The 15,067-nt window shown below is 37.0% G+C and overlaps 1 protein-coding gene across 2 annotated transcripts in view; it reads right to left on the bottom strand.

Moving 5' to 3' along the window:
- LOC121383005 (baculoviral IAP repeat-containing protein 3-like) overlaps nucleotides 1–7,270 on the bottom strand; it is a 9,320-nt gene extending 2,050 nt beyond the window's left edge. The window contains exons 1-2 of one of the 2 annotated variants that reach the window (XR_005959240.1): nucleotides 6,193–7,270; nucleotides 4,121–4,280 (exon numbers count right to left, since the gene is read on the bottom strand). Coding sequence is in view for 1 of the 2 variants with exons in the window: in XM_041512728.1 (XP_041368662.1) it covers nucleotides 6,219–7,184 (966 nt within the window). In the remaining variant the exon portion in view is untranslated. Of the gene's footprint in view, nucleotides 1–3,416; nucleotides 4,281–6,192 lie in introns of those variants that run through there. The other variant, XM_041512728.1, reaches the window with a different exon arrangement.
- Between the last annotated feature and the right edge of the window lie 7,797 nt (nucleotides 7,271–15,067).

The raw sequence follows: 15,067 nt of genomic DNA, 5'->3' as shown, positions 1-15,067 counted from the left end.
GTTAATGTTCATTGTGTTCAGCGACATTACTGGGCACATTCATTTATTAATCATCGGCTATTATGTACTTCCCATAGCCAGGAAAGCATACTGAACGGTTGTTGGGCACTGAATGAAGCAGGGAGGGGGATTCAGAGATCGGGTCCACTGATGAGGTTCGATCCTATGACCAAAACACCTCAAGCGAGCGCCCTACCCCACAGAACTAGATTCCGCCCTCTTCCTGGGAAAAGGATAGGGGAGAACTACTTTAAACGTGTTTTGTTTAACGACACCACTGGAGCATTGATTTATTAATCATCGGTTATGGGATGTTAAACATTTGGTAATTCTGACTTATAGTCTTAGAAAAGAAACCCACTACATTTTTCCATTAGTAGCAAGGGTTGTTATATGCACCATCCCAGACAGGATAGCACATACCACGGCCTTTTACATACCAGTCGTGGTGCACTAACTGGATCGAGAAATAGTCCAATGGGCCACCAACGGGGATCGATCCTAGACAGACCGCGCACCAGGCGAACGCTTTACCACTGGGCTACCTTCCGCCCCAAAGAACGAAACCGGGCTGGTTGTAGGCGAGACATCAGCCAAGCGAAGCTAGAGTATCCGATTTTTATTCTTTATTTTTCTCCATTCACACTTCCCAACAAATTAACTTGGAATTGGTCTAGTAATCCTGAAGACATCACAATTTAAATGCATTGCTCACTGTAACAATGGTAATAATAAAATAAAATCAACCCCTTCTCATGTAAAAAACGGGGGGGGGGGGGTGGGGTGGGTCCAACACATTTCACCTCAAGTGCGTGTGCAGCGGTCAACCCCACCCCCCACAAAAGTAATTTTCCTTTTCAAAATATATTATAGGGGGAGTGCGACTCAACCACCCCCCTCCCCGCATCTAGAGACTTGGGGGTTTTCCTGACGGGAAACAATGCATCGTGATCCTACAAGCTGTGCAACCAGGGCCCGGTAACATAAAGCACTCGTAACATTTACGTCAGACGTACACCACAGATTATGTATGGTCTAGTCCAAGTGTTACGAGTGCTTTATGCTACCGGGCCCAGGTCACGTGGACACAGATCGGACTTAGACCTTCGTTCAAAATTGATCGTCAAATCTGCCATCCCCACCCCCCACCCACCCCTACATTAAATAGTGTCATCCTCTCTTCTTTTTGTTTTGGGGTCGACCTTCTAAAATGCTCTAAATTATATAAATTTTCCGTCCAGCTGGGTTTTTTTGCCTGTTAATATTTTATCCAGGCTTTTATTTTTTCACGAAGTGTTTTATCCAATTTGTTTATAACCCACCTTTAATGCCAGTTTTCCCTCTCTGTATCTATGTGCTTACATACACAGTGACACACGAATATAAAAGTATGTATGTATTGTATTGTATTGTATGTATTGTATGTATGTATGTATGTATTGATGTATGAATATCTATATATTGTATGTATGTCGAGGTTGACTATTACATACATAGATGTTAACGCACTGGCGCAGGGGATAATTAAATCCTTTCTGGCCTCACAAATTGTCCCATGCCGTTGCTGGGACTCGAACCTGTGGCACCGATTCACCCGCAAATTGCAAGACTAACCACGATACGCTCTGAGCTATCGAAGCTTCCATAAAAAGGAAGCTCTTTTAACTCAACCATATGCATGGGGCCTACAATCTACGCGGTCGATCCCGCTTACGTGCATGTATGTATTTATGTATTTATGTATGTATGTATGTATGTATGTATGTATGTATGTAGTACGTACGTATGTATACGTACGTACGTATGTGTAATATGTATGTATGTATGTCAATGTGTGGGTTTATAACAAATAATATAACAAACAAGTCAGGTTATCTATGCAATAGGTCAACTCAACTGCCTATAAAAGATAATACAAAAACAGCAGTAACAGTTGATATAAACCACACAATCAAACAACAAACAAATTATAATACTTTTATTTGTATTTTATTTATACACACTAGGTGGTTTAGGTGTTAGTGTTTTTAATTCACTAATTTAACCTGTTTACCCTTGGCTTGTCAAACCCCAACAATTTGGCAACAAAGACAAGAGCAAAACAAATAAATAAACAGAAATAATGAACGTATGTACACAGACTGAAAAAAAAAAAGTGACAGTTTTAAAGTTTGTTTTCATTTAACGACACCAACAGATCACACTGATAAATTAATAATCAGCTATTCAGTATTTAAAATCTGGTCATTCTAACATGTAATTTGCAGAGGAAAACCGCCTACATCTTTTAATTAGCAGCAAGGGATATTTTATATGCACGTCCGCACACACAGGGCAGCACACAACATGGCCTATGATATACCAGCCATGACAAATTATTTTGAACTATGATCCTATGTGTTACAATTACCATCCGTATGATTTTTATCAATGTAATCATGTAGTTGTCAATTGTACACCAAGGGCAATTGGCTAGATTACCTTAGTACAACATCAAACCAGTTTTAATGTTTTCTTTACTTCAAGAGACCACCCTAATTTTGCTGTCATTGTAATATGCATCTGACTAATAGAGGTTTTTTAACGACTAAATTTACATACTGAATGCAGTTTATTATTTTTAGAACATAAGTGTCTATTTAATATGTGATTATATTAAATCATCAATGAGTTTCTGGTTCTTCTGTTCTTAGTAGCCAAAACTGGATTTGTATCTCCTGAAAGCCAGTGTTATTTATAAATTAAAATGCAGATGATATAGTTAATACATCCCATTTGATACCAAAGATACCGATAGGCTGCAAAAGTCTATCCACCATGCTATTTTAAATTTCAATTTACAGAATATAAATTAAAATGCATAAGACAATGCATCCCATGTCATACCAAATAGTACTGATAGGCTGCAGCATGAAGTTTTAGATTTTAATTTACAGAAAACTGGTAATAGTGTAATATACAAATGTTTTAATTTGATGTAAATTATTGTTCAAACTAGTCGGCACTGGATGTTTTCCTCCCTGTAATTTCTACAATCCAAACCCTTCATTAATAACATACATGATCGTAAATGCCACATGTTTATCAATATTAGTCTGTATACAATGTTATCATACAAATTTTATATTAAATGGGTAAATATTAATTAACAACTCATTTTCCATATTATCTTTAAAAAAACCAACAACCCCAAAAAACCCATGCATTCACTTTGGTAGTCTTGAATTTTTATATTGATGTGGTTCATCATTTAATGTTTTGCATATACCATAGTTTGACACCCAATAGCAGATGTATTTTTCGTGCTGGGGTGTCTTAAACATTCATTCATTCATTCACTTTGGTAGATTAAGAGGCTGTGGCATGTGCTATCCTGTCTGAGGAAAATGCACATAAAAGATCCCTAATTGCTATTGGCAAAAATGTAGCAGGTTTCCTCTAAGACTAAAGTGCAAATTTGTTTTATCAAATGTTTTATATCCAATAGCCGAAGTTTAATTAATCAATGTGCTCTAATGGTGTCATCATTAAACTAAACAAATGTTAACCGATTTAACACATGAACTTCTAATTCAGTTACACATATTTATTATTGGATATACTTTTTAAAATGTCATTATTAGATTATAACAGGTAATTTAAAGAAATTGTGATTAATCAAATTTCTTCCAGTGAATGGAAAACCGAAGTAAAGGTATACATGAACACAAATTGGTTAAATTATCACAGATAATTAATCATTATCTCATAGCCATGGCTATAGATTCAATTGCACAAAAATATACTTGAACAGTAAATGACTTAATTAATCCAAAAACATTTAATGGTCTGAACTTTAAAAAAGTATATTAAAATTATTATCAATATTGGATACTAAATTTACTATCGGTGGATTATTATATATGATTATTTATTATTAATGCATAAAAACCAATGCATATAAATTTAAGTCTTTCGAAACTAAACTTATTTTCGAACATTAACCCCCCATATATTTCTTTTATAACACCAAACTGAAAACCAATTAAAAATGTTATTAACTTTTTTTTCCAAACTAGAATGCTATGCCCACAAGCAAGAACTACTCTCCATGACACTATCTCCATTATCATCATCTCACATCGCTATCTTGATCTTCATCATTTCACATCGCTATCTTGATCTTCATCATTTCACATCATCCTGCAACTTTCCATGATGACATGGGTGCACACGGGCTCGGTGCATGCACTGCTTGGCACTCGTAGGAAGTGGAGTCACACTGTATTTGAGATCAAAACCTGAAAAAGAGAAAATTTACATGTTAGAATCATTCATGAATACATAATTTAATAATTAGTAGGATTCTGGGCTTCCAGAAAATCCCAAAGCATAAGATTATAAGATGGAATCACAAAATTCTGGCACGGGGGACATAAGTAGACATTCGGGACACAAAGTTACTAGGGAGGTTTTGGGAGAATGCTCCCCCATAAAATGTTGAAAACAAGATGTCCTGAAATTCAATTTCCTGCATTCTACAAATACAATTCATCTCTGCCTTAAGATTTACTACCAATATTTTTTATTCTGAAATTGTAATAATCAGGCCTATACTGTATCATTTTACAATTTACAATATACCCCCAAATTCATTGCCTATAGATATAAGTCTGTTATTTCCTGTTCTTAAAGGGAGGGTAAACTCAAATAAGAGCCTTATGTGGTGGAAAGATGCATACCCGAACCACCAACACATACTGACACTTTAACAAATGAAAAACGCGTAGTAATTTTAGAATTAATAAAAAACCATGATTATTCCTTCTAATTGGAGGCAGCATTTTTGTGAAGTCCGGTGGTATAGCTTGGGGCGAATTGACGTTAGCTCCGCCCAACCCCTCTTAAGCACAGTGTAAACAAATGCTCTAATTTACGACAAGGCGCTTTCATCAACCTGACTTGTAAAACAACATAAATGACTGGATAGTATAATAAACTATTTAACTAAATATATTTAAATTTGCATCAATAGAACAAAATGATGGAGTTACAGTATTTTTCTCTTTAAAAAAAATCCAAAGAAAAAATGCTTATTATTAGGCCTATTGGTAGGGTACGTTCATGCAAAAAAGACCACTCACAATACCCAAGTGATAATTTTCTTTCGTTTGGGACTACGTAATTGGTCTGTTTTGTGATTTTTGATGGGAAAGTCTACTTAATCAAGGGTTTTACAGAATTACTTACAGTAATAAAGTGATAATGTCCATTACGATTTGAGGGGCGTCTGTGCGGCCAACAGACAATACCTTGTGATCTGAATAAAAGAGGTACGTCTTTTTAGTGTGTCTAGACACAGAGTCTGGGGACCGTCTAAATATACACCTGCCAATCAGGAACCATAGGTACAGGCCACGGAAAGAAAAGACCAATTAACCAAGAACACACTCCGATTATTATTTCAGTACGTGGGTTAATTTATGTACAAAACAAGTATATATTATTTTTCAATACAAAATAAGCCACTATTGTCAAAGTGTTGAATTAACTGTATTATGTTGCCGGCTTACTGGGATGGAGATTATTACAGAATATTGCGATGCATCTGCAAAAAATCAGCTATGTTTTGTTTCTTCAGTTCGAAGACTAATTCCTGACATGACACGTTAGGTATTACGGAACCACCAGCTCGCCAGAGGGCGTATTCACTGGGATGGTACAAAATGACTGTGCCTGTTATTTATAATAGCCGTCACATTTAAGCGTTTTATTAATTAACTATACGATTATACTTGTTGATATTAAACAATAATGTGCGTTATATATCGTTGAATATGCATTTCAGGCCAAATGGCTTAATTGTTCCTTCCTTTAATTTTGTTATAATCATCTGTCTGTTCAGGTTGTTTTCACCAAGAATACAGGGGCCTAATTCATTAAAATCTTGCAGGGCTTCACGCTAAAATATTTTAAAATTATATAATACAAACTAAACAAAAAATTATGTCTATATTTTACTGGTACTGAATTATAAATCACACTCCATGTAATCAAAGAAAAAAATTAAAATTAAAAAATAAAGAACGAAATAAACTGAACTGAGTAAGTTTCAAAATGTCACCTCGACTTTTACAATGTAGTAGATATATTAACTACATGCAGCCGAATTATCATTGGTTGCGAAATCTGTCACGTGACATGGTTACTCACCAAACACGTAGTCCAGCTGGAGCGTATCAACCTTCCTGATCCAACACAGCTTCAAACAGAGCCACCGCATTTGGGAATTGAGACCCTAGTTCGTTCTTTCTTTTTTCGATCGCCTTATTAATAACGTCAATTGAATAGCCCATTTCCAAAACTGCCTGAATAGTCGGGTTGTATCCATAGTTACTGCTGGAATTATCCTCCTGAGTAGCCTGGCTCACCACGCGATCGGCTGGCTGAGCATAAGTTACAGTAGTAGCGTCAGCCATATTGACAGGCATTTCGGGTTCTTTCTTGAAGGTGCCCGAGATCGATACGAAACCCTCGTCTTCTACGTCCCTCCTTATTTTTTCAACATCCAGATTTTTGGCAATTTCACAATCTGCCGACCATTCTCTGTGTACGGCAGGTGGGAAGTCGTCATCATCCCAGTCCCTCAAGGTCAGACCGCAGTGGAAGCATCTGGCGCGATCGGCCGAACCGATGTAGAAAAACCCAGACTGGGCCAAGACGCTCGGTTTCTGGGACGGCAGCTTCAACGGCCACCCAGCGAAACTTTTCAGTCTCTCTTCATAACTGGCGTATTCTTTGAACTTGGGCACTATGCTAGAGTTAGAAGAAACGGAATCGGATTTTACATAACATCCCGATTCTGTTGAACTGGTGGGAAATTTGGCCTTGATGAAACTACAGTCCGATGAATATTTTCGATGTTCCTCCAACGGGTCTTCTTCCCCGATCCAGTTATACAGCCGAACCCCGCACGAATTACACATAACCTTATCGGCCGAGCCCGTGTACACAAAACCTGCCATGGCCAACTGCAGCGCAGTTTTGTTACCTCTGTAGTTTCTAAATGTGTTCAGGCGCTTACTGAGCATATCGGCATCATAACTGCTGCTACTATTAAAATCAGTATTCAAAACAGCACTGGAACGCACATCTAACCCAACAGAATCAGTCTGAAGATTCGAGTGCTGCAAAGAAGACAACATTTTCACTCGAGCCGCGAAGTTAGGTTTGTCAAGCACAGACAAAATTGGCGTATGCGTAGTTGTTCAACTTCAAGCCTGTTGTTGATTTGAACCGAGTGATTCTATTGGCCTATTCGGGATGAATAACAAATATAGCCAACTGGAAATCCCCAGTTTAAACTATTTATAGGTATTTCTGGGTTTTCCGAAACCTTTTTTAGTCCATAGTAAATGCTTACTCGTTTGTGGGAAAATGTAGCAAATATGTTGTTGTTGGTTATTTTTTTTTTTTTTTTTTGTTTAATTTGTTTTATTTTTTTTGTCCATAATGGCTTGACGCGAAAAGAAAAGGATAACTGTTCCCTGTTTTGTTTACAAAACTGTTCTATTTTAAAACATTTTTATGTGAAAAGTATGTAAAAGCATATGACATTTTAAATTATTGTATTTGTTTATTCTACTAAGCTCTCTATTTAATTCTTTGATTAATATTTTTAAATTTTCCTTAACTCGAAAATCCATTTTGTATACATGTAATTGTAATTTAAAAAAATAATAAATACTATATACTGTACTTTAAAAAAATAAAATAATAGGCTAATATACTACTACCAAATAATACTAATAATACTAATAAAAACAAACAAACTAAAAGCTATTATACCAATGAATAGTTCGGGTGTTACCGACGGATCCAAAGGCAGGTTGCGCAGAGCAACTTAGGTGGGTCCGGGGTCGGCGGGGGCATATTGCCCCTGGAAATTTTGAAATTTAGATGACCTGAAATGCAATGTCCTGACACCCGAATAACAGAATTAGTCATTTAAAATGTGTCGACCTCTTTTTTGTTGTAATTTATAAAAAGAAAAAAAGAAAGAAAAGGGCATTGACTACAGGACAGATAGGCCTAATATATTAATTGGGGGCGAGGGGGGCTTTTCGTGAAGTATTTTGAAATTTAGATGGCCTGAAATGCAATTGACTGGCACCTGAATAACAGAATTAGTCATTTAAAACTATGAGTTTCCACTGTATTTTATTAATTTTTTTAATTATTTATATAGGCTAATGTTCATAGGTTATGGGACGGATAGGCCAATTATATTGGGGGCGAGGGGCGCTTTTCGTGAAGTATTTTGAAGTTTAGATGGCCTGAAATACAATTTCCTGGCACCTGAATAACATAATTAGTAATTTAAAACTACGAGTTCGGACTGTTTTGTCTTGTTGTAATTGATATTTAAAAAATAATGTTCATAGACTAAGGGACAGATAGGACTAATATATTTGGGTGAGGGCGCTTTTCATGAAGTATTGGAACATGATTAATTAATTAAAACCAACAACAACAAACAAACCCGCTGTGCGTGGGAAAGGGCTAAAATGTGTTGCATTTGGTGATGGTAGAATACACGGTTTAGATGAATTATGTACCAGATGATGATTCATGGAAGCGTTCACGACCTTCTATAGGTCCTCGTTAACGACACACTTAGCATGCGTTTATAAATGGTGTAGCCTAAATAACATTTAGGTTTATGAATTTTGACGTCAACCGTACAATATTGATAAATTGTATAATATGCCTATAGATGCAACGAATATGTAAAAAACCCCACCTCAGACTAATACAAAAAGTACAAAGCTATTGGATTTTGGGGGTGGGGGGCTGGGGGGGGGGGCTGGCCCCTCCAATAAAAAATGGGGGGACACTGCCCCCCCCCCCCCCCCTCCCCTTCCCCACCAGTTTTCGTCGCCAGTCTTATGTGAATAACGCCAGAGGACACTCGAGCTAGTTTCGGTTTTAAAAACCACTAAAAAGCTACACGATTGAAGAACAAATTTTAATATTTAGCTCATTGCATAGTTAAACATCAGACAATGTATCACTATCCACTAATTTAACAAGCTGAGCCTGCTTATAAGCATCCCGAAGGCACTGAAGCATTTATCAAGCTCCACTGGAGTACAGGCAGGTATGGTGTATGGATGCTGACTGGATAGCACCACCTCTTACAGACCAGAGCCGTACCCTCGGTGTGTGTGGGGGGGGGGGGGGGGGACAGTTGTTCCCCTGAGAAACTCACTTTTTTTTTTACTTTACAGGGTTTACTTTGCACAGTGTTTCATTTGTTTATAAAAAGTAGTGCGCCACCCACCCACCCACCCCGGACTTTGATCAGGGTACGGCCCTGCAGACAACTACCAGAGCTTACAGCTAAAGAAGCAAGTTGGGTTCAGGACCTCAATTCCGTGACCATTCTCAGGCTATGATATTTTGACTTCTGTGGACTGTTTATGAAAAAATTGGTCTCCATGTCCCTCACAAAAATCCCGGCATTTATCACCAGAGGGCCAAATCCAAGATTGCCGCTGGCGCCATCTTAAAAAATTTACTTTTGAACCAAAGCACCTAGAATCATATATGAAGACACAAGGATTCCGATTCTGACATCATTTGACCCAGAAATCCAAGATGGCCACCATCAGGTAGAGCGAAATAAATATTTGTAGCTCAATATGAAAAGGATGCCATATCATTTCAACCTTCCAGTTCTGGGTACTCCACACGATCAGATATCACCCCCAAAAAAGAAAGGTATCCATAAATACACGTAACACGATTTCACACTGCACTGTTAACACGAATAAACTGATAGCCAGCAATAGCCATGAGGTTAAACCAATTAAATTATAAAGTGGTACCCGCCCTAAGATGAAATGTCGCGCCTTTCCAGGAGAGTTTTATTAATTTGCCATTTTTTCTTTCTTCTTTCTTGACCTTGGGAACCCTACGTACGCTTATGACATTAACTGGTGTGGCATATAATTTCTATCGCACACACTAGGTCCTTATGCAAATATACTACGTGTTAACTTTTATATCATGCGGTTTAAGCATCAGCACTATATTTAAATACTGTACTGGTATACATGTGTAAAAATAATGCTCTCGTCATCGATTGGTGTACATTACACCTAGATAACGGTAAAGGCCAATTCATTCTTTGGTCGCCGACCTCACGCGAAACTAAAATAAATTTTAAAATATTAGGTAAGCTAAAACGCTATGAACGTAAGTGCACTAAAATTCAATATGAACTGTGTTAAAATCATACTGAATTCACCAAAGAAACCCAAAAAAAAAGATTTGATTTGAACAGAAGCAGGACTGGGCGAGTCGACTACTTATCGACAAGAGTTGGCGTATAATCTAACTTACGGTAATATAATATAAGGGTAAAAAACCCGTCCGAGTTTGTTGTCATTGTAAGACGTTTTTCACCAACAGAGCCTTTTTAATGACTAAAATTACACATTAAATACAAGTTCCCATTTAAAATACCACTGTGCATAATATCCAATGTGTTTCTGGCCATAGTAATAATAGCGGTTAGCTCAAACTGGGTTTTACCTCCCAGTAATTTTGTACGTACAAAAATATAAATAGCAGGAAGTAAAATGAAGTTTGGGTTACTACAGATCTTACGAAAACCAGGAACATATTATATACTATTATACAGAAACTGATATTCTAAAAGAGAACACGTCTTTCATATGTAATTTTAGTAGTTTAAAGGGCTTTTTTTTTAAAGTCGTAAACTGTTTTTACAGTGGCAGATAACCCAGGACACTATCTTTAACCTGTTGATATGTTGTATTTGGGGAGGTCAAGGTGGGGGTGCCACACACACCCCCCCCCCCCAAAAACAAAAACCACTTTAAAAATCACCGTAACCGTTTGTGGAGTTTTAGGTATGCGCATAATTCATCTGCACCCGCCTCCCCCCTCCAAAAAAAGAAGAGTAAAATAATAATAATAATAATAAATACAAATAAAATAAAATCCTAGCTACGGCCCTGTATACATGCCTCATTAAGTGAAGGTTGAAGTAGACTAATATTGTTCTGAAGACGAAGTCCATAAGCATAGACGTCAGTTTTTTTCTTTCTTTTTTTAAGCTAAAGTTATAGTTAATTACAGGCCCGTACGAATCGAAGGGGACGACGCCCACCACTTGAGGACGAAATTGTACGTTTTCGTCCTAATCTACATAAATAAAGATAAAAAACCCTGGCTTATGCCCTTCCAACTAGACTTACCCCTACTAACGATTGTGCCTCCCACTCAGCCATACTCCAGATATCGTTCCAACGAGCCTGAATTACTCTTTGATATATGCATGAAAACAAACCCAAACCCCAATGAATAACCCCCCCCCCAAAAAAAAAATAAAAATAAAAAAATAAATAAACCCAACCTTTATTTCATTTAACGACACAACTGGATCACATTGATTTGTTAATCACCTTGATAGCTTGATGTGCTTGCGTCGCAGGATCGAACCACCTCGGAGGATCCATTGAACTGATTGAGTTTTTTCTCATTCCAGCCAGTGCACCACAACAGGACACTGGCCGTGGTATTTGCTTTCCTGTCTGTGAGAACGAAAGTGCATATAAAAGATCCCTTGCTACATTAGGAAACATGTAGCGGGTTTCCTCTGATGACTACGTGTCAGAATTACCAAATATTTGACATCCAATAGCCGACGATTAATTAATCAATGTGCTCCAGTGATGTTACACAAACAAAAATCTTTTAAATTTGTTTTATTAATCATCGGCTATTGGATGTTAAACATTTGGTAATTTTTGACATACAAGCTTAGAGAGAAAACCTGTTACATGTTTCCATTAGTAGCAAGGCAGGCACCATCCCACAGACAGGTTTCAATTATAATTCATCTAAGCTGCAAGAAATGTACAGTAGTTATTTTAATATTAAATAAATCTTTGTTTTTAATCAAAGTTCAGGTACATGTGCAGGGGAGGTATGTGTGTGTGCGTAGACTGAGGCAAGAGGGATTTGGGTCACAAGTCTCCAGAAAATATACATGTATTTAAATAATAATAATAATCACTTGGATCAGGGTGAGGTTTGTTTGACCTCCAAACCCTTCTCTGCACCAGTGCCTGAAATTCTTTCTCCTGTTAATATCCAAAGCTGTTTACATTTAACAGAGCATCGGTCTCCACTCTTTCCGATTAACAGCAAGGGATCTTTTATATACAGCATCCCAGACTAGATAGTGCATACCATGGAATTTGTTACACCAGTTGTGGAGCACTTACTGGAATGAGACCTATATTTATGAAACAAATGTAAACATAATACAAGAAAAAGTAAGTGTCTTTTGCAGAAATAATTTTATGTATTGGGGATTTAGGCCTACATCAAAACATACTAAAGTTTAGTGTATAGGTTATATTATGTCCATAAATTATCTAGAAGATGACCATGAATTATATAGAACATTTGTTTATTAATACACAGGCAAAACTAGCGTTTCCCTGGGGGCACACACTCCTTTCTGGTGAGGTGAGTGGAAATGGACTTGTGGGTTTGAATGAAAGTCGGTTTGTTTTGTTTTACACCACTATAACATACTGATTTATTAGTCATCGGCTACTAGAGAAAACCTGCTTCATTTTGTTATTAGTAGCAAGGGTTCTTTTATATGCACTTTCCCAGAGAGGACAGCACATACCACATCCTTTGATAAACAACATTAGGATTGGATGAAATTCAAAATGGATGTAATTTCAATATGTTTCTCTCTATCTTTACTCCCACTTAACACAGAAAACAAAATATTTGTCTCAGTTTTCATCTATGTGCTCAGTTGATTATTTAGTAAAAAATTAAATTGTTGTCTGATCTTGTCAGCCATTTTTGAAATTCAAAATGGCTACCATTTTAATATATTTGTCAAATATCTCAACTCCCTATTAATGTGGAAGTACAATTATTTTGGTTTATGTACATTTCTGTAGTTCATGAACTGGTTGAATTCATTTATATAGTTATTCAATAATGGCAACCATCTTGAAATTCAAAATGGCCACCATTTTAATATATTTTTCATATATCTCAACTCCAGGTTCATGTAGAAGCACAATCTTTTTTGTCGATGTACATTTCTGTAGTCCATTAATTAAATGATTTAATTTATATAGCCATTCAATCATGTCAACTATCTTGAAAATCAAAATGGCCACCATTGTAATATATGTTTCTTAGATCTAAACTCCCGGTTAAGGTGGGCACATAATTTTGTTGTCTATGTACATTTCAGTAGTCAATGAAACTAATTGTTTAGATTCATAGTCATCCAATCATGGCAAACATCTTAAACTTTAAATGGCAGCCATATGGCAATTTAAAATGGCTATCAATTTAATCATTTGGCAAATAATTTTTCTCCCCGTCGACATACAAATGCAATTTTGTATTCCTGAGTATATAATTAAAATGTTGCAATACTAATGACATTTATGTTCCATATTTTAAACTAATGAAATGAAATCAACCTGAACACTTACTGACACCACAGTTGCATCTGACCAGTTCTACCAGGTTCTGGTGCAGCATGCACCTCCTACAGCACAGACACTAATATACCAAACCACTTGACCCTAACCAAGTCTGCATGGATCAAGGATATCTAGATGTAGCATGGAATCTTGAGCTCATATATTTGCTTGGAGATATGGTCTTTGGCCTGGCCCGATTACTTCACGAGTATGAGGAATCATGAGCATGTCTGCTTCTTCCTGTGTAACGACACCAGGTCCTGTGGTAGGATGGTATTTTAGTACATTTCAGAGAACATCTTTTATTGTGTCTATATAACTTTATCTGCCAGATGTATTATCAGATGATTCTTTGTATATCTACTTGATGTCATTGATAGGAGTAGCATCCTGAACATACAAGTTATCCCCACGACTGGGCCAATATTTTCAAAGCTAACTTAGCACTATGATATCGTAAAACTGACATAGGCTTTGACGCATGTCACCGTCACATCATGGCCTTTGATAGTTTTATGATATTGTAGCGCTAAGAGGGGATAGCTTCGAAAATCTATAGCCTAGTTAGTGGAAATATGACATGTTTCATAAATATTGCTCTGTTGTGAAGATAAATCTTCCATCTAATAGTGAATCAATGAATTTAGGAAATGCTTCTGATCACAGACAACATATCTGGCAGATATGAAAAGTAAAGTTTGTTTTATTTAACAACGCCACTAGAGCACATTGATTTTTTATCTTGTCATCGGCTATTGGACGTCAAACATATAGTCATTCTGACACTGCTTTTTAGAAAAAACCCACTGTCGCCACATAAGCTACTTTTACGACAGGCAACAAGGGATCTTTTATTTGTGCTTCTCACAGGCAGGATAGCAAAAACCATGGCCTTTGTTGAACCAGTTATGGATTACTGGTCGGTGCAAGTGGTTTACACCTACCCATTGAGCCTTGCAGAGCACTCACTCAGGGTTTGGAGTCTGTATCTGGATTAAAAATCCCATGCCTCGACTGGGATCCGAACCCAGTACCTACCAGCCTGTAGACCAATGGCCTAACCAAGATGCCACCATGGCCAGTGGCAGATATGAAGTGAATTTCTACACCAGACACAGACTGTTGGGTTCTCATCCTGGGAAGGTTACACACATGGGTCCCAATACATAATGTACTGTGTACAAACATAAATCACTAATGTATGATGAACTGGATTCAGAAAGAACATCAACATTAGAAGGCTTTCATGCAGTAACTGGATGATACACAAAAGGTCAAAATGGTGGTATTGGCAAAAAATATTATTGGATGTATTCGAGAAAAGATCCACCACTAGCCGGTTTGGAATTGGTGATGAATCAAAGAAAGAGGTCAGTAAAAATGTGAATATGTTACTGCTTGGTTCTAAGTTCAATGGTCATTTGTACAACAGATGCAACTATTCAAGAGGAAAGAAGATTAAGAAGTCATCACCAAACCATAGTGGTGAAACACTGCCACATTTCTTTGGGGCATGGAAACAGCAT

Source organism: Gigantopelta aegis, chromosome 10 (genome assembly GCF_016097555.1).
Source record: "Gigantopelta aegis isolate Gae_Host chromosome 10, Gae_host_genome, whole genome shotgun sequence".
Classification (NCBI taxonomy): Eukaryota; Metazoa; Mollusca; class Gastropoda; order Neomphalida; family Peltospiridae; genus Gigantopelta; species Gigantopelta aegis.
Note: the sequence above shows the minus strand (reverse complement) of the source record. Positions and strands in the feature narration are given on the sequence as shown.